This window comes from Myodes glareolus, chromosome 9 (genome assembly GCF_982192425.1).
Source record: "Myodes glareolus chromosome 9, mMyoGla1.1, whole genome shotgun sequence".
In the NCBI taxonomy this organism is placed as follows: Eukaryota; Metazoa; Chordata; class Mammalia; order Rodentia; family Cricetidae; genus Myodes; species Myodes glareolus.
This window is the reverse complement of record NC_142034.1, coordinates 70927544-70951692: the sequence shown is the minus strand read 5'-3', so window position 1 is coordinate 70951692 and position 24149 is coordinate 70927544. Positions and strand designations below refer to the sequence as shown.

Sequence of the window (24149 nt, the reverse complement as noted above, 5' to 3'; positions counted from 1 at the left end):
TGTTAGAAGATATTGCAAAGATAAGAATTCTTAGAAAAATCTTAAAAGAAATGCTCAGGAAGGGGTTTGAGAAGGTAATGCTGGCATTGTAAGGTCATACAAGAGAAGCTGTGGACAGAGCTTTGGAACAAGCATTTGGGACACACCATACTAATTACCTTGTCCACGGTAAGTACTCCGCCAAAGATCACGAATAATCTTGTTGATTTCTTCCATTTTCATACTGTGAAATTTCATTATTGCTCTGGAAAAGGAAGTCACTTTTACTTGGTACAATATGTACTATTTATAGGAAAGACATGATAGTGATGCAATAGTTTATGCTAAATTGTATAAATATGTAATATAGTAATAATAATAAAACATCATTGCCCCAGAACTTTCAATTATAAAAGCTGAATATGAAGAGAAGTGCTGCTGTCCTGGTGCTAGACTGCTAGGCACATGCCAGGCCCAAGTCCTCACATGGCTCCGTCTTTACTGTGGGATCCAAGGACTTCTTTAAGTGCTCAGAAACTGCAGAGTTGAGCGTGGCAGCCACACCTTTAATCCCAGCACTCAGGAGGCAGAGGCAGGCAGATATCCATAAATTTGAGGTCAACTTGATCTACACACCAAGTTCCCCAAAGCTACACAGTGAGACCCTATCTCAAAAACAAACAAACCCGAAAAAACTTTCAGAAAAGAAGTCTCTAACAGGCTTCTTTCTTAGGCCCTAAGAGCACACTGGAGACGCAGCCTCCCTGGCACCTGCGGGAGGCTGCTGTGAAGAAGACCCATGATGTCCTAAAGCTGAGGGCGCAGCTAAGCCAGGTGCCCTTGTTACACAGGAGAAGCAAGTCTCTAAAATTGTTGTCTGGCCCTGTTAGAATTTTTTTAATTTTTATTTTTTGGAGACAGGGTCTCCACATAGCCCTGGACTGTTCTGTAGACCAGGCTGGCCTTGGAGTCAGAGATCCACCTGCCTCTGCCTCCTGAGTGCTGGGACTTAAGGTATGTGCCACCATTACCCAACGCATTCTAGAACTGTTCAAAAGCCAGTCCCTTATGTTCTTTTATTCCTCAGATCGGTGAGAACTTTATCTACCCAAAGGCAGCGTTGGCTCAAAAGGATAACTTACTTAGAAGCCTGACCCTTTATTCCGTCACAAGTCCTAGCCTAGCATGCTGACCTCCACAGGCATGCCCTTACTCCCAATTCTCTTGTAAAGCAGCAGTCTCTAGACAGTGAATGACTGAATGACATGTTTGTGAAAGCCAGAGCTGCCTGTTAAAGTTGAACGCCATGCCTGCCCCAGCTACCTCAGATGCGGAGGCAGGAGCATCAGCACAAGTCACTGCCACGGTAAGAAGGCCAGCTTCACGGCTGTCACCATGCAAGGATGTGAGCGGACTCCCTTCCACTTGCAGGCCTCTTATCTGATATATACAAAAAAAGAAACTAAACGTAATGCCACTACCTCTGTACAATCATTTTGTGATCTTCTGATCATCAGCTACAGAGAAAGAAATGACTCAACATAAATACGTCTAAATATCAGATGGAGAGCTGCTGAAGTAGTGAAGTCGGGAAAAACACTCTGCTTCACCAAGTCTCCATTTTCTAATTCATGCTCACCTCAGCCTAACATTTTATGCTTTTTTCATAAAGAGTAGAAAAACCAGCTATCATTTTCTTCAAAAAGGAAAACCACAACAAAAAACTACCTCACAGAATGTTCTGGGGACCAATCATGTGAAGACTACCTTTATACATGTGAAAACATAGCCTTATACACTATGATTCTAATTTTATAAAAGACTTCTTAAAAATGTTATTTTTTCAAATTGATAGCTAACATAAAAAGCACGTGACTGGAGAATATACACCAGGTGGGGAGGACTGTGCAGTCTCTGCTGAGACCCAGAGTGGGGGGAGAGAGCTCCAGTCCAGAACACCAGTCCGCTCAGGGTGCCACAGAGAGCTGACTCTGGCTACTATGGGCTGGCCCAGCAGCTAAGATCTGTCCCTCTGGGAGTTACAGCACATCAGGCAACCTCTGGGGATGACAAAGGTGATGTAGTAGCCCACCTGAGGGAGTAGCACCGACATGAGTGGTTACCAATGAGTGTCACCTTCTGAAAGACAACTCACGCGCAAAGTCACACGTTATCTCTCCAACCCCCAGTTACTATGCAACAGATCCTATGGAAATTTGCCCAGGAAACAGAAAGTGACTAGGATACTTCGGTTAGGATAGTTTTTTAAGGCTGTGAGCAGACAAGACGGTTTTCTGAGTATTATCAAATCCTCAAGGTGTACCCACCCTCTGGGTATACAAAGTATTATGAAGCACGGAGAGATTGAACAGAGGGCAAAAACTTTTGGGCCTGTTTTGCCTATCATGACAGAAATCAGCATCCTAAATAAAACTGAGTTTAGTTTAAGGGCACTGAACAGAACACATAAACTGCTGGGTATAGAACTCAGGTTTAAGCACATCTTAGGCAAGCAAACCATCTCAGGTTACTACTGACTGGTATTTGTCCCTAGAAAGCAAGAAGAGCACAACAGGAATAAAGTTGTCCAAGGTAACTTACTGCATACCAGACTAAAGAAAAACAGACGAGTGGGGGGGCGGCTCGTGGTGCAAGCCTTTAATCCCAGCAGGTGGATCTGTTAGTCTGAGGCCTGCCTGGTCTACAAGATGAGTTCCAGGACAGTCAAGGGTTATGTAGAGAAATCCTGCCTTGAAAAATCTAAAACAGAGTAACCCTGTCTCAAAAAAACAAAACAAAACAAAACAAAACAAAAACAAGTCGGGCAGTGGTGGTGCACGCCTTTAATCCCAGCACTCGGGAGGCAGAGGCAGGCGGATCTCTGTGAGTTCAAGACCAACCTGGTCTACAAGAGCTAATTCCAGGACAGGCTCCAAAGCTATAGAGAAACCCTGTCGGAAAGGGGAAAAAAAAAAAAAAGAGACCCTGCATCAAAGCAAGGTCTTACACACTAAGTGACCTATGCATGAGTACTGTGACACATGTGTTTCTGTCTGTCTCTCTCACACACACCTGCTATTCAGGAAGACCACTGGAGAATATCCAGGAGAGAAGTATTTTTGTAGTCTCTGGACTGAGAAGTTCTAAAAAAGGCACAGAACTATGAAGATATGCTATGAAGACAGTGGACGGACATGTGATGAACCAGATACTAAAATGATAGACAAGTGTCAATTTTAACCAGGGCATTTCCATGATGATGGTTATGTTCATACACTACAAGTGGAAACACATGCTTTATAAGTGCTTTCGGGAGCCAATCTGGCATTAACAAGTTAAAGATGATCATACCCTCTGACCTAGAAGCTTCATTTCTAAGAAGTTATCTTTCTGGTCTATCTGCATAAGCATACAAAGACATACATACAGCACCATCAGTGGTGACCAAATCTTAAAGCTTCCTAATGTCAAAGGTTGAAATAGGTAAAATATTTTATGAATTATATAGACATTAAAAGTAATAAAGCACACGCCTCTATTGACACAAAAGAATCACAATTACGTTTTAAAAAAAAAAAGAAGAAGAAGAAGAGAGTGAGCCAGGCAGTGGTGGTGCACCCCTCTAATCCCAGTACTTTGGAGGCAGAGGCAGCTCCAGGACAGAGGTTAGTGATGCAGGAGCACCTTGTTGAGTATTGGGCAATATCACCAGGTGAATCTTGGCCTGTCCTGACGCGTGTTCTGTGACTTGTAGATGTGAAGTATGGAGAAGTACAAATTGCCTGTAACACATGTGTACCAACAATATGGACTGAAAGGGAGGAACAATCATGTCTACTTGGGAAAGACTTAAAGGAACATTTCAAGGAGGAGAAACAACACAAGAAAACTTGGTGTTAAGAGAACAAAAAGTGTTCAGCTTCGTGAGGGGCACTGTGGGATCAAATAGGGAAGGCAAGGATGGCAGTCTTTCCTATTATGACAACAGGAACCACTTATTAACCTAGCAGAGAAACAATGGGGCATGCAGGGGTGAGACTGATATGAGAGAGTAAAGTGGGGACGGCCCCACAGTAGCAGGTGAGTGACAGGCTCAAGTTGATGGAAGTGAAGCCACTTTGAAGCAGTCAGTGCAAACTGAAGCTGTCAATAGCCCGAAACACACCACTCTCTCCAGCACTTGTTCCAGGTACTCAATACTAGGTATAAAGAAGGACCCAGAGGAACCGGGGATGTGGCTTCATGGAAGAACACTTGCTTACCATGCACAAAACCCTGGGTTTGATTGCCAGCACTGCATAAAGCCATGGTTGTACTGTGTGTCTGTAATCCTGGCATAGGGGGTGTGGTGGAAATAGGAGAATCAGTTCAAGACCAGCCTTGGCCATACAGCAAGTTGAAGGCCAGCCAGGGTTACAGCATACATGAAACTCTATCCCTAAAACAAATAAAAGGATGACCCTAAAAATCCATGATTTCTCCTAAGGCAACAATTTAAATGTCACAGGCTTCGGACAGTTGAGGACAGTGGTTGTCTGGCAAAGATATAGTCCTGCTGTGGCCTAGAGTGCTGTCTATCAGCTAAATTCACAATAACGCATGTGAATCAGCATGCTTTATCTTGTAAAAATTGGTTCTCAAAAGACAGTAAGAAATGCTAAGATCTACGAAAACAACAATTTATAAACTTAGTCTTATAATTATTCATTAACAGCTTGAAAAGAATTCCTTAACAATTTCTCCAGTACTCAATTGCATTTTGTGACGATGAATGGTAATTCTGGTGGTCCTGAGACTTAGAATGTGATCTTCCAAATTACAAATGTTCCAATTTGAAAGGCAGTGTCATGTGGCCATAAAGCCAAGTCTTGTGCTAAAGAAGCTACTGTGGCAGGAGGCATATCTTAAACACCGTTCACACTGAAAAATTTACAGCACCAACTGTAAATGGATGCACACTACAGTCTGGATGGCAGTGCCATCAACACAGGCTCACTGCCAGCTCCAGTGGAGAAAGCAGATGGTGGATGCAGCTGTGCCTGGATGGGCGCTGTTGGGATGTAAGAAATCTCTGTACTTTCTTTCTGCTCAATTTTGTTACAGACCTAAAACTGCTCCAAAAAATAATTAAAGGAGAAAACAAACCAACCCCAGATGTGTCAATGTAGCATGTGGAGCTGTTCTTGCACACACCCTCTACTTCTTCACAAAGGTGGTCTTTAGGTGCCAGGGCTGCCACTGCAGCACCTCTGCTCCAGAGCTTCTACCCCAGCAGGGAACAGCCAGACAACTGCCTCCCACACTTGCTCCTTCAACAAGAGGCTTCTGAGAGCCCGAGTTACCCTCTTCACAAGCACACAGCTTCCAGCCTAATGCCACAAAAGTGGAGCAGCACACCAGGTCTCCTGCTGCTGCTTTAAAGGCTACTTTCCACCTCAGCAACTGACCAATAGCACAGAATCAAATACTTAAGATGCAGCCATGAAAAACCAGGTGCCTAAGAGGTTAGAGCAGCATCATCTAAGAGGCCTAAGTTTCTCCTCCCTCAAGGCCTATTCAGTTCTTGCTTCCTTCCCTCCTCAAACCATCTACAAGATTCAAGCAGAGAAGACAAGCAATCAATGCAAAATCTGGATTACTGCTCAAAATAGCAAGTATACAAACAAAGGCAAGCCCTGACCCAGATTTCCCCATACCTCAAGCTGTCTCTCTGACTAATAACTAGAAAGACCAATACATATGGACTTTTTTGTAATTATTATTCTAATCTGGAAGCATAAAAACTAAGTTAATGAAAACTGAGCTTGAAAAAAAAAAAGCAGTAAAGATACTTTCAAAGGCATTTTCCAAAATACACTATTCTCATCTTTGCATTTAAAACTGTGCTAAACTTGATATATAGGTTGCCAAAAACTGGCTAGGCTTTATTAGCCTTAAAAATACTTTTTATGTTTAATTATGTGTATATGTTTGTGTGAGCATATGTACATGAATGTAGGTGCCCAAGGAGCCCAGATGCATAGGATCCCCTGGAGCTGGAGTTACAGGCAGTTTGTTCTAAGTCTCCTGATATGGGTGCAGGGAACTGAACTCAGTTCTGCAGGAGCAAAACATGCTCTTAACTGCTGAACTGTCTCTCCAGCCTCCATGATTAGCTTTTAAAATGCCGACTAATATTCCTACTGCTCCAGAACTCCATACCAGGAGAACTTCCTGCCTCCTTACATTTGGGCAGCAGAAGTCCTCCTGCCCAACAGAAACAATGTTGTGAGTACCATGTTCCAAATGAACATTAGGCTTTCTTCTTGCTGAACTCAAAATTCTTAATTTGGCAAATTTAAGTGACTTTTTTCCAAGTTAAAACAATTATGACTTTATTAAACTCATTTTCTTTAGCCAGCCTCCTAAATCAGCTCTTAACATTCGGCAATGGTTCAACCATTATCACAAGATGACCAAAACAACGACCCTGCAGTAGATGTGAAATGCCATTGGTTATCTTTGGGTTTGTAATCAATCCCTTGCAGGATTCTACTGTATGAAAGCATAATACACTGTGGTCAGCGCAGGATGAGTCCTGAATAAAATTCTCAACCAGAACTCCCTTTGAAGGCCCAGACCCATGCTCTCTACAGCCTGGCAGACAGCTGGCTGCCTCACATACAAAGCTATGGGAGTTGTATGCTTCATGAGTCTTAGAAGCAATATGATATAACACACAATGTTTCACATTTGGGAAACAGAATACCAAACAGCATTTTGGGCAAGTGACTTATCTCAGTTTCATTTAAACTGTGGTGCTGTGGCTGGATGGTGGTGGCACATGCCTTCAATTCCAGGTCTTGGCAGGCAGATCTCTACGAGTTCGAGACCAGCCTGTTCTACAAGAGCTAGTTCCAGGACAGGCTCCAAAGCTGAGAAACCCTGTCTTGAAAAATGAAAAAACAAAAAACCAAACTGTGGTGCTGTGTGTGGGGCCGCACATCCTAAGCCATGCATGTTTCCTTCTAATGACCAGTGTTTCTGCCAAAGCCTCTGCTTACTGCTGCTTCAGATGATTACTAATAACAGATGCTAATCAGCTCTTCTCGAAAATGCACTGCTAGTTTCCTGTGTTACCTTAAATAGACCACTGTGCAACAATGACACAGACAGCATTCTTGATCCTAAGAGGCCAAACAATGAGGGAAATTTTAGACCCCCTCTTTTTTTGGCAGGGGGAGAAAGCAAACTTAGGAATCATAACATAAATCTTGAGATCTCAAATTTGCAGGACAAACCCCTAGACTCCATTTGGAGGAAATTTTACTACTACTTTTCGTATTTAGAAGACTACATCTGATGAGTAGATAAAAGACCTTACTGAACAGTCTGGCTTTGCTTCTGAAGCAGCTAAATTTACAGAAGGAAAGCACCCCTACCTCTCCTCACCTCCGCCCACTCCTGGCTGGCTTCATAGAACTCCCAGCTTCTCCTGGCATACTCAGTGCAATACCTCACGTTCCTCTGCAGAAACCCCCTGCCTTCCCCCGGCCAGATGGCTTGGCAAACCTACCATGGCATCCATTCCGCTGGCTGACTCAGCAGTTTAGGGAAAGGACAGGTTATGGCAGTCTTCTATGACCTTTTTAATGTATGTGTAACCATGTGGTGCCTGAGTGATGGCCAGAGGGCTCCTGGACAGAGTAGTCTAACAGTTAACACACACAAAACCTAGGTCTGTGAGCCATACTGTAGGCAAGGACTGGATTCACAGCAGACCTCCCACCCAGTTCCTCTAGATGTGATCCCAAGTTCTCTTTACAGCAGAATATGCTATCGCCATCTCTCTCCTATCATTTTCTCCTCACTCAACTGTAACTAGACTTTAGTTTCAACTATTGGCTTTCCAGTCATAAACCTCCAATCTGTCAAACTCAAGGTCACCTTTTAGCTTGTCTTATTCAACATTTTAGGAGTTAATGACTCTTGAGATGTTTGCTTCACTTAGGCTGCAAGTTACAGCAACCTTAAACAACTTGTGGTGTGGGAGGTCCTTCTGTTTATGTGTTGCTTTCATTGGTTAATGAATAAAGAAACTGCCTTGGCCTTTTGATAGGACAAAACTTAGGTAGGCAGGGAAAACAGAACGGAATGCTGGGAGGAATAAGGGCAGGGTCAGAGAAGCCATGGATCCTCTGCCTGAGATGGACGATGGTTAGAATGTCCAGTAAGCCACTGCCATGTGGTGATACACGGATTAATGGAGATGGGTTAAACTAATATCTAAGAGTTAGCCAATAAGAAATTAGAGCTAATGGCCAGTGTTTTAATTAATACAATTGCTGTGTGGTTATTTCAGGGCTAAGCTAGCCGGGCAGCCGGGACAACAAACTTGCCCACTGAACCGGCTCCTGATTCACTTGTAAAGTAGTCTCTGTACCCTTCTCTGTAGCCACACCCTTTCCATATGCAACAAAAGCCACAAGCATGCTCTAGACCCTGGATTCTATATTTAACTCCCTGATTGAATTCTTTATTTGCAAGTCTACACAAGCATTAAAGTACCCAGTACAGAACTCTTCCTTTCCTCCCCCAAACCATGCATGTTTCAGGAATAGTACCTTGTTCCCTGAGAGCCTGCTGCATAAGTGAGAATATACAGACGCACTCCTCAAGCCTTCTCTTCCCTCAGCTCCATCGGTATCGCTGTTCCCCATTTCCATGGCTACACTCAAGTCTTCCACTGCTATCTCTTTGGTAACCATGTCAGTCTCTTCTCATTGACCTTGTAGCTTCTGATTCTAAGTATTATAATCCATTCTCCACACAGCAGGCAGTATGACTGTCATGCTTTGCAACGGACTTTCAGGAACCAACTGTTCACTAGGGCTATTTAGCTCGGGATACTTAGCCTGTCCTCTGTTTCACTAGATGTCCTGCTTCTCCTGCTCTTGGGGCTATAGCATTCACTACTGTGTACCTGGCACGGCTGTGTCTCCCTCCTCCGTGTACACCTTGCTCCCTCAGTTACTCACACTGTTCGTTTTCACTATAGTACCCACCATTATTTGCTATTTTCTTGCCTTTTTTTTTTTTTCTCAAACTCACAGCAATCCAGCTGCCTCTGCCTCCTAAGTGCTGGGATTAAAGATGTGTGCCACTACACCCAGCTGCTTCTTTTTCTTAATTTGTTTCTTTATTTGTATATACTTTATCTAGAACATATAGATAGATAAAGTATATCTATATCAGCAAACAAAAGCTTAATATAAATGACAATTTTGTATTTCATGTAGACATCCATCTAAGGAGTTATAAAATAAAGCAAACTTAGTCAAGGATCATGGCTATTAGAAAGTTGAGTTAGGGCCACATTTATACAATATAAACATGTCTATAAGTACAAATTATTTAAGTGCAAGCTTTTCCTTTAAAGGTTTTAAAAGGGCTATCATGGTAGCAGCTTGGCAATACCAGAATAGAAAGTCCCCGTTTCTGAAGTCTAATCTTATCTCTGCTAGTTACTTAGGTAATCTTGGGCAGGCTGCTTAATCTCTCCAGTAAACACAGTATGTGATACTCTGTCTTTTACAGATGAACAAAAAGAATTTGATTATGGCCAACATAGTAAATACTCAGAATTTGGTCTCTCCTCTGCAAAGCTCCCAACGTTGGGACATTTAATCTCCAAAAATACTGAAATAATAGCAGTGGAAACCTATGTTTCCTTAACAGAGTTAATTGTGTGTGTGTGTGTGTGTGTGTGTGTGTGTGTGTGTGTGTGTGTGTGTGTGTGTTTGTGTTTCAGGACAGGGTTTCTCTGTAGCTTTGGAGCCTGTCCTGGAACTAGCTCTTATAGACCAGGCTGGCCTCGAACTCATAGAGATCTGCCTGCCTCTGCCACCTGAGTGCTGAGATTAAAGACGTGAGCCACCACAGCCTGGCTCAGAGTTAGTTCCTAAAACTCAGTAGAGAACAGAGAGTTTAGGAATTTCAACACTGGAGCACAGAGCAAGGAATGGCTCAGACCCAGAATTCTTTGGGTCTTGAGAGATCCAGGGAGGAAGACTAGTATAAATTCCCGGGCTACATAGTGGAAGGTTCAAGAAAACCTGAGTATATGTGAAATCCTGTCTCCAAACACACACACACACACACACACACACACACGAAAAAAAGAGAAAGGGAAGAAAGGAAAATGCCGTGGAAGCTTAATTCTACATTGTCTTGGGGTTTGTCCTATAACTATCTCTATAGTGAATGTTAGTATATATTTTTTTAATCCCCATTTTACAGATGAGGAAACAGAAGAGTGTAGTTAACAGTTACCTAATACAACAGGGTTAAAATTCTTTTTCCAGAGATAGTACTTTTAGTTACATGTTATAGGTTTGGCAGGCCTGGTGAAGACCAAATTTGTCTTTGTCAACTTTCAGAGAACGTCTACCCTGCTAAGTCACCCCCAGTTCCTACATACAATAATCAACAACAGAAAACATTTAACACCTGAAACTCAGACTGCAGAAGGAAGCACAAGGGGCATTGCTTTACAACTCTGCAAAAGGTAAGGGTTTGTTTTTTGGGACAAGATACTAAAAGTACCAAGAACAAAAACAAAAGTAGACAAAAATTACATCAAATCAAAAAGCTTCTGCCCAGCAAAGGTTAAGAATCAATAAAGAGTCTACAGAATGGGGAAAAAAATGATGTTATCCACTTATCTGGCAGGGTAAATATCCAGAACATACGTGGAACTTTAAAATGAGTAGTCTGCTGAGTGATGGGGATACACGGCTTTAATCCCAGCACTCGGGAGGCAGAGAAAGGCAGATTTCTGAGTTCAAGGTCATCCAACCCTGTCTCAAACAAACAACAACAACAAAATGGTTCAATAAACTAAAGAAGGGGCAAATGAGCTACATACGTACCTCTCAAAATACAAATGATCAGCAAACACAAAAACACACTGCTATCATTTGCCATCAGTGAAACACACATGGTCCACACGTGAGAGACCGGCTCACTCCAGTTAGAATGGCTCCCATAAAACAAGCGCTGACGAGGATGCAGGAGATCAGTTTGAAGATTCTCCAAAAGATACCCACACCTTTAATCCTAGCAGTCAATTCTCTGTTAGTCTAAAGTCAGCCTTAGAACAAGCAAAACCAAAAACAACGCCCCCTCAAAAGACAGGGCTAGCAAGACAGCCCGATGGACCACACACTTGCTGCACAAGCCTGATGGCCTGTACTCAGTCAGAGGAACTGTGCGAAGACAGGCGAGAACCACTCCACGGAGGTGTTCTCTGACCTCCACAGAGGTGCTGTGGCTCCTGTACACACACACACACCAAGAGACAGAATGACCACACTACCCAGCTAACTATCCCACTCCAGGTGAGAGCGGCAGAAAGGCAGGTGTTCAGGTGTCCTGAAGCGTGGTGGCACATGCATTTATTTAATCCCAGACCTTGAAAGGCAGAGAGGCAGGCAGATCTCCTAATCTGAGGACAGTCTGGTCTACATATCGAAGTTCCAGGCTAGTCAGGGATGAGAGATCCACTCCCCATTAAATCCTGAACCTAGAACACTCATAACTAGAGGAGATCTAACCCATGCATATCATATATTTATGTGGAAATTATCATACTGATCCCATTAATATGCATAATTAACCCTGTCTTGAAAAAACAAAAACAACTTTAAATACTTTTTTTTCTTTTTTGAGGGGGATAGGGGTTTAGGTAGAAATGGTTTCTCTGTGTAGTTCTGGCTGGCCTCAAACGCAGAGATCCATCTACCTCAGCCTCCTGAATGCTGGGATTAAAATCCCGGCTACAAAAATACTCTATTCTTAAAAAAAAATTAATAAATAATAAAAAACGAATGAGAGGACTGTCCACAAAGGTCACAACTGCTTCTCATTTTAAACTCATTACATTAAACTCAGAAATTCACTTGCTACAGCCTGTTACCTATTGGGATTATAGGTAACTGAGCTACCTTACTGGGCTAGTAAAAACATTTTAACAAAGAAATACAGCATTCTGTAAAAATCAAGCATATCCTACAACTCACTGCCATATATATAGCTTTAGTCTATCTCTTTATCAGAAAGTGTCATAAAGTGTCCTACAGTGAGGTTTGTGTTAGGAAAGACCCCAAGGTATAAGCCTGGGAGATGGGAGACAGCAGTGATTCACGGCAGGATTCTGTACATGAGAGCATGGATGAACTACAGCCATATCAAAATGGACAAAACCAAAACAGCAACTCCTGGAAGGGTACTTGAAATGTGATGCCACTTTTAAAAGCTTGAACACAATACACATGTATTAAACCTTGTTTTTAAGAGCAGAGAAAGCATACATCTTGGTTCCTGAGATAGGGAGTAGAGATGCTGAAAACTGAAATGGGAGAGCATTTAAGTGGATGCCAGTCAGTAGTAAACAGTGAAGTTCTTGGACTGGATAGGGGAGGATGCTGTACAATGTAAGAACACATGCATACATACGCAAGTATTTTTCATTCCATGGCATATATGAAATGTCATATACTGAAAAGAAAAAAACAGGAAAAAAGACGGCCACAGCGGACCACCTGCCATCACTGCAGTGAGCACCGAGGACTTACTGGTCCAGAGTCTTGTAGTAGATGTCCAGGTCCTTGTTCACCAGCTCTGTGGTTCTCATGACAATCATCATTTCTCTATACTTGTCCTCGGCATCCCGAAACTGAGGTTCTCGGAGCTCCTTCTTAAAGTGAAGAATTTCTTCTTCATAACCCTTCTGTCGCCCCAATGCCAAACTGTGGTTTCGTTTTATAGTGTCTATGTTCTCTTCCAACTTCTGATGCTCACTAGAAAAGGGGAAATGATTAGTGAGAACCACTGTTCAGCTTTTGGCAACCTAAGCAAAAAGTCCCTGAGACAGGTGTCATTCTCGATGATGAGCACGCAGCAGAGGCTCTGTGCTTCCTAAGGCTTCTGAGCTGGTTCTTTTCCCTTCAAACTTCTGCAGTATTTAGGTTTCTGAAGAAGTTAATTTTTATGCGCCGAATAAAGAATCCTCACAACACGTGAGCATCGTAACAGCCCCTGGGTTTTAGATGCTGACAATGTAAAGCACCGCTGGGGATTCACGCAACAAAATCACACACTTCTGCATCAGAACTAAGGAGGCGACAACTGCCAACTGCCAACAATGAGAAGTTACTGGTAACAGGTTTCAATCAGTTTTACTTATCAAATGTCAAAGTGTCAAAGACACAGTACAATTTTATCTGCAATAAATTAGTTATTTTCTACAGTAAAATGAATTTAAAATTCTGTTTCTGTTGCAAAAGTATAAAAAAAATCACAATTTTGACCAAAAAGTACTCAAAATTTTCTAGTAACCTGGTAGAATTATACAGACTTTAATATATCCCTTAAATTTCTTCATTTTCTTACCAACTTACCGGTTAAGCACACATTATGTGCCAGATATTGCTCACAAATCTATGGACAACATTATATAGTTTATCTATTTGGTTGATGGTTCTGCCACTTCCTAGTAGTGGAAGATTTGTTAAGGAATAGATAAATTATGCAGTCTGAGGCATGTTCAGCCAGGTATGGTGGTGCATACCTTTAATCTCACACATGGGATGTAAAAATAGGTGGATCTCTGTGAATTCAAGGCCAGTCAGGTCTATATAGTGAGTTCCAGGACAGTCAGGGCTACCCAGTGAGAACCTGTCTTTAAAAATTGCTAAGTTTAATCACAAAAGTATTTTTAAAAAAACCTATCTTGGGCTTGAGAGATGGCTGAGCAGTTCAGAGCACTGGCTGCTCTTCCAGAGGATCCTGGTTTAACTCCCAGGACTCCACATGGTGGCTCGCAATCACCTAATACCAGTTCCAGGGAATCCAACACCATCTATTCGTCTCTAAGTGCACTATATGAATGTGGCACACATACATACATGTGGACAAAATACTCATAAATAAATAAATTAAAATCTGAGTTGAGATGAGGTCCCAGCCCTGAGAAAATGAAATGGACACCAAGTTCCACTCCTAACCAAGAAGCTATTTACAAAGATACCGGCCAGCAACGGGAGAATCAGTTTTCTACAATGGAGTGTCATTGGGGATAGCAACCATATTATCAACCATATTCCAGGGCAGGCCTCATGCCCAGGAGTAGCTGGCCAACCCAAAAAACTTCACTATTTTCAGTTGTTGCTGTTGTTTTGAAATAGGGTCTCTTTATGTAGACCAGGCTGTCCTAGAACTCATAGAAATCCACCTGCCTCTGCCTCCTGGTTACTGGGATTAAAGGTCAGTGCCACCACTGCCTGGCTTTGGTGGGTTTTTTGTTTCATTTTGGTTTGGTATTTTTTAACCTATTGGTCTTTTGTTTGTTTTTATTTTCTTGTATGTATGTGTGTGGGTTTCAAAAATAATATTTTTTTGAAAGAGGAAGAACATAATGTTGGGGGAAAAGGATCTGGGAGGATGCTCCACTGCAGAAAACTGGGTCCTAGGAATCTAACCTGGGTCCCCTGGAAGAGCAGCCAGTATTCTTAACTACTAAGCCATCTCTTCAGCTCCTGGTTTCTTTACACTCATAACAGTAAAGACCTTCACTGAAGCAAAAACACTATTTTGTGTTGAGTGTGGTGATCATGCACGTAATTTTAGCCCTTGAGGGGTGGAGGCAGGAACACCATGAGTTTGGGACCAGCCTGGGATGTTTAAGGAGACCTCAAAAATAAACAACAAACACTATTTACTGAAACATACTTTTTCATTTGTAAAACTTGCATTTGTCCCATCTCCTTCAAATGTTGTTTTCTCTCTTCTTCAACTTCTTTTAGTTCCTCTCTTCTTTTTCTTAGTGTAAGGTTATCCTGTAGCCACCTTTCTTGTATCTAGACATAAACACTGTGTCAGTTAACAAAAATAAACAAGCTACTAACAAAGCTCCCTAGCAGACAGACAGTGATAACACTGCCTTTTCCACAATCACGTTAAACTGACCAGTAGGAGACTCAGCCAGTGGGACAGGAGGGGCAAGAAGGACAGAGCAGCTTGCACTGCCTCTTCATGACTACGATGCAAGAGCTCTTCTTCGGCAGAGCTAAACCTCTTAATAACTGAGTAGAGCATGTATTTTTGTGTACTTATATTTGGTAAAAAGTCATTAAACGTGATCATTTTATTTACACAAAATGGTCACTGGAAAAATTAACCAGATGTTATTTTCTTCTCGTCTCAAACTGTTGGGATAAAGGTGTGTACCACCACACCAGGCCCAGATATATTTCACGCCTACAACCTTGATCATCTTCCCCAGAAACCCTGCTACATAGCCTGCTGATCTAGAGTATAAGACTTCATTAACATGTATAACATTTATGTTCCTATGGTATAAAAATAAAACTTTAACAAATTAAGAGATCAATATAAACTGCTGAAGTCTTCCCTACGTTATTCCCTAGTCTTACTCATCTCCTCAAGTGCGTCCAGACTGTCAGACACAATCTCTGCCTCCAGGCTGGCAAACACAAGTTGAGTATTCCTACTCTGAACATCCAAAATCCTCAGCGGGTTTGGCAGCATTTCAGATTTTTGGGTTAGGGATGATCAACTGGTAGAGTCTATGTAATTATTACAAAATCTAAAGAAATACAAGTGGAAAACACTGCTAAGGCCAAGCACTTTGAGGACTACTTCACCCATAATCTCACAAGGGAGTGGGAAGTAACACATAGCTGTGAATCTGAGATGTTTCTGCCTGTTGACCTGCAATAGTAAGAAACAGGCTGTTGCTAGGTGGTGCACACCTTTAGTCTCAGTACTTGGGAGGCAGAGACAGGCAGATGGATCTCTGTGAGTTTAAAGCCACCCTGGGCTACAGATCAAGTTCCAGGAAAGCCAGAGCAGTTACACAGAGAAACCCTGTCTCAAAAAGAAAAAGAAAGAAGGAAAGAAGGAAAGAAAGAAAGAAAGAAAGAAAGAGAGAGAGAGAGAGAGAGAGACTGACAGACAGAGTAATTGGCTGTTGATGCTGAGATGCCGAGTAGTCTTATCCTTAAAAAGACATTCTGTCACCTGGCAAGAATGACAAACAACTACGTTGATAGTTTTCCTAGTGATTACAATGAATTACAAGAGACACACGTTAGGAGACAATTTAGAAGTCGACACTGGAATTTAGGTGCTGCGGGAGCTCCTTCCGCTCCTTCAGCCAATCGCCGCTGAGTTAACAGCCCACTGGGGCGTGGTCTCTCTCTCTTTAAAAAAAAGCAGCGGCTGTCCTCCTCTCCCTCTCTGGCTTCCGGCTCCACTTCCAGCTTCTAGACTCCTTTCCTGTTCCTGCAGAGGGGTTGTTGTCTGGGACGGTAATCTGTAAGTTTTTTCCCCTTTGAATAAATAACCATTCTATTAATCATAATTCCAAACTGGTGTGGTATTGTCTGTGACTTACGCCTTCATCTGGCGCCCCACGTTTGGTTGTAGAACCTCCCTTCCCCCCCACTCAACTGCTTGCTGCCAGCTCGGCTAGTCACGAGCCCTCCCTCAGCTGCGGCCTGTGCTCTGTGTGTGGAGCCAGCAGTTCAATTGAACCCCACGCCTCCCAAGCTCCACAGGCTCGGGACAGTCTCTGCCTGACTGGTTTGCTCTTTTCTGAGTTGTTTTTAAATTTCCCTTGTAAGTGCGGCACTTTAGTGGTGTGAATCAGAACGACTCGGTCAAGTGGAGGCATATGCAGCCTCCAGGTTGCTCTTTTCTACCCTTGGATTCTGGGTTTCTGGTTCCATGTATGGAATTGATTTAACTACATTTTCTTTGTTGAGCAACTTATATTTCCTAGTTTTTAACAAATACTAAGGCAGACACTGAAACAGGACCCCGTTTCCGTCACCTTTGCAGTGGTTCTAGTCGCGACTTGGCAACAGCGCCGCCCACTAGACAAGAGGTAATATGGCAGTTTTTGTTTCCAATGCCAATTTTACTGCTTTCTTTATTAATACAATGGATTATGTCATGTAAGGTTTATATGACTATGGGGATACATTAATTTACTTGTTACTAGGTTTCAGTTTTCTTTTCAATATTTTATCAGTAAGGAAGATATGATTTTTACGGACTAATAATGAACAACTAGTTGAAAGGATTAAAATTATTGAAAATCAGGGGTTATCTGAACAAGTGGATACTATGATAAACAAAACTGACTCCATGTCCAAGGGTACTAGGAAGTTACCTGAAAGGGTTCAGGCTGTTGAATTTGACGTTCAGATGTTACCACAAAGTTTTGATAAGGTAACAGATAGAATGTACCTCCAGAATGGGAACCAAAAAACTGATACCTTAGTGAAATTCCTAAAACACGGGTAGGTCAGGAGATTCAAGATTTAAGGGAGACAATGATAAAAAGATTAGAAATGATTGAAGAATTATTGGAGCTGGTGAACAGAGTAAGAAGGCACAAGGACAGGATACAATGCCACCACCAGCTGTTAGAACTGGCTTACCCAGGGTTCTAACAACATACCCTGTAATTTATTCTGACATAGGGTCAACTTCTAAAAGCTCAAAGGGAGTTAAAGAAGCTAGATGAACACCAATAGCAATGAATGATTTAAAAGAAATTAAGCAAGCTGTCGTTAATTATGGCTTGCACTCTGCATTTGTTAAGGAAATGATAAGGACATGGGCTTCTAATGTCAGAACTACCCCCCATGATTTCTCTCAGTTAGAGTCTGCAGTTTTAGATGATGGACCTTTCTTGATGTTTGGAATTTATTTCAGAGAAGAATCCAAACAAATGGAACAGCAAGGAAGAGCAAAAGGTGTGGAGGTTCCCAAGATCAAATTCTTGGTGTAGGAGCATATGCTGATCCACAGGTCCAAGCTCTTTATGACGAAGAAGGGCTGTCCTTATGTCACAAAGCAGCCTTGAATGCTTTGAATAGAATACAAGATCCAGCAAAAAGGGTTGAATCATATACCAGGGTTAGGCAGGAACAGAGAGAACCCTTTACTGACTTTGTGCAAAGATTAATTAAGGCTCTGGACATAGGGGTAACAGACCCAGAAGCTAGACGAATACTTCTTGAATCTCTAGCTTTTGAAAATGCAAATACCGAATGTAAAAAGATAATTGGGCCTTTAAGATCTAGATCAGCACCTATGGAAGAATGGATACAACATACGATGAATGTTGAGACGTTTAGCTATAATGATGAATCCTGGGTAGGAGAAGTTATTTCCAAAGCTATGAGGAGACATCAAACTACCAGGTGTTTTAATTGTGGTAAATTAGGACATGTGAAAAGGGATTGCAGGCAAAGAAATTCTAGGAATAATATCTCCTCTGGGAATGACAAAAGTAGGAGACCTCAGCCTTCAGGTATATGTAGGAGATGCAGTAAAGGTCGACATTGGTCCAATGAATACAGGTCAACAACAGATAGACAAGGCAACCCGATACCATCGGGAAACTCCTTGAGGGGCCTCTCGCAGGTCCCCAAGCCAAAAGTGGCCCAGTCATTCCCAGTTACAGTGGAAAATGTGTCTCACCAAGAAAATTGAAAACTCCAATGTCTGCCGTAAAAAGTAATACTGGTCTAAATGATGAATTACATGTGGAGAATGAGTCAAAAAATTCAGTAGGACAGAGTAAACGTATATTTTGGCAAACTTCTATTAACAATCAAAGACCAAAGCTAAGAGTCTGTATAAATGGCATTTTTATTGAAGGCTTATTAGATACAGGTGCGGATGTAAGTATAATTACTCTAGAATCTTGGCATCCAAATTGGCCTCTTCAAGAGGTAGATGTTCAGTTCCTGGGAATTGGAACCCTATCTCGTGTAAAACAAAGCACAAGATGTGTGGAATGCATAGGGCCTGAAGGGCAAATAGGGAGACTAAGGCCATATATAGTCAACATTGCAATAAATTTATGGGGCCGTGACCTGCTACAGCAATGGAATACCCAGATTAACATTCCTGTAGTTTCAGGAACTCACAATTCTGGGAAGGATATAATGAGGTATTGTGGAAAAAGGTCACCAGCCATTCAGGCTGTACAAGAACATACAGCCTGTTGTAAACCTTTAGAGGTACCAACAGCCCTAGCTTTAAAATGGCTAACTGAGAAGCCAATATGGATCAAGCAGTGGCCTCTAGCTGAAGATAAATTACAGGCTTTGGAACAGCTGGTACAAGAGCAACTAGATGCTAACCATATTGAAGAATCAACCAGCCTTTGGAATTCTCCTGTGTTTGTTGTAAAAAAGAAATCTGGTAAATGGAGAATGGTGACAGATCTAAGAGCTGTCAACAAGGTAATTCAACCTATGGGTCCGCTACAATCTGGAATTCCTTTGCCTTCTCTATTACCAAGAGGATGGCCTCTTATAGTTACTGATTTGAAAGATTGTTTTTTTCACTATATCTTTGCAAGAAAAGGATAGAGAAAAATTTGCCTTCATAGTGCCTACTTATAATAATTCTCAGCCTACTAGGAGATATCAATGGACTGTCCTCCCACAGGGGATGCTCAATAGTCTCACATTGTGTCAATATTTTGTTAATAAGCCATTGGAAATAATTCGTAAGCAATTTCCCAAGTCCATAATTTATCATTACATGGATGACATTTTATTATCTGATTCAAATAAAGATATTTTGGAAAGTATGTTTAAAGAAGTAAAGAAAGTCTTGCCTAGGTGGGGATTACAAATTGCCCCTGAAAATATTCAAAGAGGAGATTCTATTATTAATTACCTAGGTTACAGAATAGGGTTAGAGAAAATTCGAATGCAAAAGGCACAAATTAGGAGAGACCGGTTACGAACTCTTAATGACTTCCAAAGATTGTTAGGTGACATTTCCAGTCTACGACCAGCTGTTGGGATAACACCTGATCTAATAGTTCATTTAAACAAAACCTTAGATGGTGATAAAGATTTGAATAGTCCCAGAAAATTGACAGTTGAAGCAGAAAAGGAACTGACAATGATTGAGGAAAATTACAGGAGGCACATGTGGATAGGGTGAACCCAAATCTTAGTTCCATCCTAGTCATACTGCCTTCCAGAATTTCTCCTACAGGGATTTTAATGCAGAGGGAAGATATTATTTTAGAGTGGATATTCATACCTCATAAACCAAGTAAAAAATTAAAAACTTATGTAGAAAAGGTCTCTGAATTAATTATAAAAGGTAAACTGAGACTTCGTCAACTAGCAGGTATAGTCCCAGCAGAAATTATAGTGCCTTTTACTACTGAGGAAATAAGAAAGTTATGGGAAGATAATGAACCATGGCAAAGAGCTTGTGCTAATTTTTTGGGAGAAATTAACAGCAACTATCCCAAAAGTGATAGACTTAACCTCATAAAGAAAACTTCTTGGATTCTTCCTAGAATTGTACGTGGTGCTCCAATAACTGGAGCCCGGACATTTTATACCGATGCAAATAAATCAGGGAAAGCAGGTTATAAATCAGAAGAATTGAGTAAGGTGGAACAAAGTCCTTATAATTCTGTCCAGAAGGCGGAATTATATACCATTCTTATGGTGCTAAGGGATTTTAAAGAACCTCTTAATATAGTTATAGATTCACAATATGCAGAAAGAGTTATCTTGCATATTGAAACCGCTGAATTCATACCAGATGACACAGAGTTGACTTCATTGTTTATCCAGGTACAGGACATAATTAGGAATAGGCTTTGTCCAATGTACATAACACACATCCGGTCCCATACCGGTCTGCCTGGCCCTCTAGCACAAGGTAACACTGAAATTGACCAATTACTGACTGGAAGCGTTCTGCAGGCCTCAGAATTTCATAAAAAAAACATCACGTCAATAGTAAAGGCTTAAAGAAAGAGTTTTCCATTACATGGCAACAAGCTAAGGACATTATAAAGAGATGTCCTACTTGTTCTTTCTATAATCAATCACCGTTGCATGCAGGGAGTAACCCAAAGGGTACTCAAAGGAATGAAATCTGGCAGATGGATGTGTTCCACTTTATGGAATTTGGTAAATTAAAATATGTACACCACACCATAGACACATATTCAGGTTTTTAATGGGCAACTGCCCTGAGCTCAGAAAAGGCTGATTTGGTAATCACACATTTATTGGAAGTTATGGCCATCATGGGTATACCTGCACAAATAAAGACAGACAATGGTCCAGCATATGTATCTAAGAAGATGAAACGCTTCTTTGCTTATTATAATATAAAACACGTTACAGGTATACCAAATAATCCTACAGGTCAGGCAGTTATAGAAAGATCAAATCGTACCATAAAGGATATGCTGAGCAAACAGAAAGGGACGAAAGATACCCCCAGAAATAGATTGCATAATGCTTTATTAACCTTGAATTTTCTTAATGCTAACGAGAAAGGAACAACAGCAGCAGAGAGGCATTGGATAATGGAAAAAACTTCTGAACTAAACCAACCTGTTTATTTCAAAGACGTGCTGACCTCTCAGTGGAAGCCAGGAGATATGCTACATTGGGGAAGGGGTTTTGCTCTTGTTTCCACAGGAGAAGAAAAATTGTGGATACCATCAAAATTAATAAAGGTTCGATTTGAAGAGGAAAAACCTCTTGGAAAGGAGAAATGACAGCTCATCTACAATGATGATATTCATACAGGTGATAAGAAAAACATATAGAATGGGGGCAGGGTTCTGTTCTTATCTCCACAGGAAAACACTGATCTTTGAAAAGTTCAAGGGACCCTGGATATTTGAATACTGACAGATGGAAAATAACAGCCCAATAGGGACTATCAAGAAAACTGAATAGGTTCTGTAAGTACAATATACTAAATCATATTTCTAAATTTATAGAGCTGGTTTTGGAGTTGGACTCTGGCTCAGTCCCTCTCTAATTCCAAGCCTGTTGTTAAAAGAACAACCCAGGGGCTGGAGAGATGGCTCAGAGGTTAAGAGCATTGCCTGTTCTTCCAGAGGTCCTGAGTTTAATTCCCAGCAACCACATGGTGGCTCAAACCATCTGTAAAGGGGTCTGGTGCCCTCTTCTGGCCTGCAGGCATACACACAGGCAGAATATTGTACACATAATAAATAAATAAATATTAAAAAAAATAAAACAACAACCCAGAGTTTCGGGAGTTTCTGTCTCATGTCAAGAGCCATGATATGGGACAGAAACAAATATGAGTTTAGAAAACATCTTTACTTTTCTTCATATCTATCATACCTTTCATTAAATATATCTATCATGCCTTTCATTGAATATATGTATGTCTGTATATGTCTATATGATTACTGTTTAAGTTTTCCACAATGAAGAATGAGTTTTTCCTGCAGTGACATTTGAAGTTTCCAGGAAGAAGATGGGGCCCCATAACAACAACTCCACCTGGTTGAGATAACGTCATGATACTGATAGCGCTACTACAAGACCTGTTTTGGGTACCAGCTGCACAAGACGGTTCCAACGTGGTTAGTTGAAATGGTGCACATCTTGTACAACATTCTGGCCAGACCTCCACAAAATATTTGCAATTTTAAAAGACACTGATCTTGAAATTTAACCATCATTTTACTTTCACAGGATCCCCCAGAAAGAACATCGCCCCCATGACAGCTGGAAGTAATTATAGAGAACGACGTCCCTTCTCCCAGTAAAGTTTGTCCTTGGGTTTAGGGACATCATTTAGGGGTTGGTTATAATTAGTATACGGTTGAGTGTTGGGGGAGGAATTTTATAAGCGCAGGAATCTTTAAAAAAAAAAAAAAAGAGGGATAATTGGATTATGGGATAATAGATTTGTACTTGTGAGCTATTGTTTTTAGACAAACATATTGGTATCGATTCCTATATATTGATACAAAGTTAAATTATGTTGACTATTTTATGCATGCATGCTTCTACCTCTGTTTAAAACATTTTTATGTATTGATATATATATATTGTATTGATATATGTATATTTACCATATTGCATTGTACACTTCTACCTCTGATTAAGATACTTATATATTGTTTATGTATTGATATATATTTACCATATTGCAATGTATACTTGCACACTGTATATATTTGGAGGTCACATTGTCCTCATTTATTGCACAGTTGTTTATTATCTCAGTCTTTAAGTTAGATAGATATTGAGAATTATATAGATCAACAGTCATCTAAGTTTGTCATTTATAATTAGACCAATCAAGTTCTTTAGATACATAGAGATTATATTCAGTATAGACAGATAATCTTCAACCTCTTCAAAGAGCTGTAGAAAATGGCCTTTAATCTAATTCAGAGCTCTGTGGTAGGGAGACACAATCGCTCCTGGCAACACCGATCTATTCCCAAGAGAATGTTGAGCACCAAAGACACTCCACCTGGAGCCTTTCTTCTTGGCAGAACTGGCCTTTGGGTAAAGAAATGCTCATACCTCAGCTGAGAGAGTTACAGAATATCTGTAAATGGATAAAACAGGACTGTCATATCCTGCCAAGACAGGGTAAGATAGTTTTGAAGTTTCTTGCCTTTGAAAATGGTATGTCAGTTACATCAGGCCTTAGCCAAAGTTGGTTGCTTCAACACTGCAAATGTGACTTTGTGTGTTTGCCCAGGTAGCCAGTTGTCTCTGTGATTTGTTACATGTTCTGGAAGTTGTTTGATTGCACTTCCTAATCACTCAGGTAACATTATTTCCCTTCTCAGATCTTCAATGGGATTGAAGATTATATAAATGTAGTTACTTTCCTTTCATGACTTGGCCAAGTTATTTGTTATACAAGACTTAAGCTAGTTAGAATAGGATATTTGTATTTATTGCATATAATTTCGTAGGTTTGTACTTATTGTATATAATTTTGTAGTAGGCTTAGAACTCTCTTACTTAAACAAAAGGGGGAGATGCTGCGGGAGCTCCTTCCGCTCCTTCAGCCAATCGCCGCTGAGTTACCAGCCCATTGGGGCATGGTCTCTCTCTCTTTAAAAAAAACCAGCGGTTGTCCTCCTCTCCCTCTCTGGCTTCCGGCTCTGCTTCCGGCTTCTAGACTCCTTTCCTGTTCCCGCAGAGGGGCTGTTGTCTGGGACGGTAATCTGTAAGTTTTTTCCCCTTTGAATAAATAACCATTCTATTAATCATAATTCCAAACTGGTGTGGTATTGTCTGTGACTTACG

The 24149-nt window shown here is 41.1% G+C and overlaps 1 protein-coding gene across 1 annotated transcript in view; it reads right to left on the bottom strand.

The window, feature by feature from the left end:
- Rad50 (RAD50 double strand break repair protein) overlaps positions 1-24149 on the bottom strand; it is a 63661-nt gene that overhangs the window by 5456 nt on the left and 34056 nt on the right. The window contains exons 20-22 of the mRNA XM_048437667.3: positions 14749-14876; positions 12594-12818; positions 159-244 (exon numbers count right to left, since the gene is read on the bottom strand). Coding sequence (XP_048293624.3) covers positions 159-244; positions 12594-12818; positions 14749-14876 — 439 coding nt within the window. The remainder of the gene's footprint in view (positions 1-158; positions 245-12593; positions 12819-14748; positions 14877-24149) is intronic.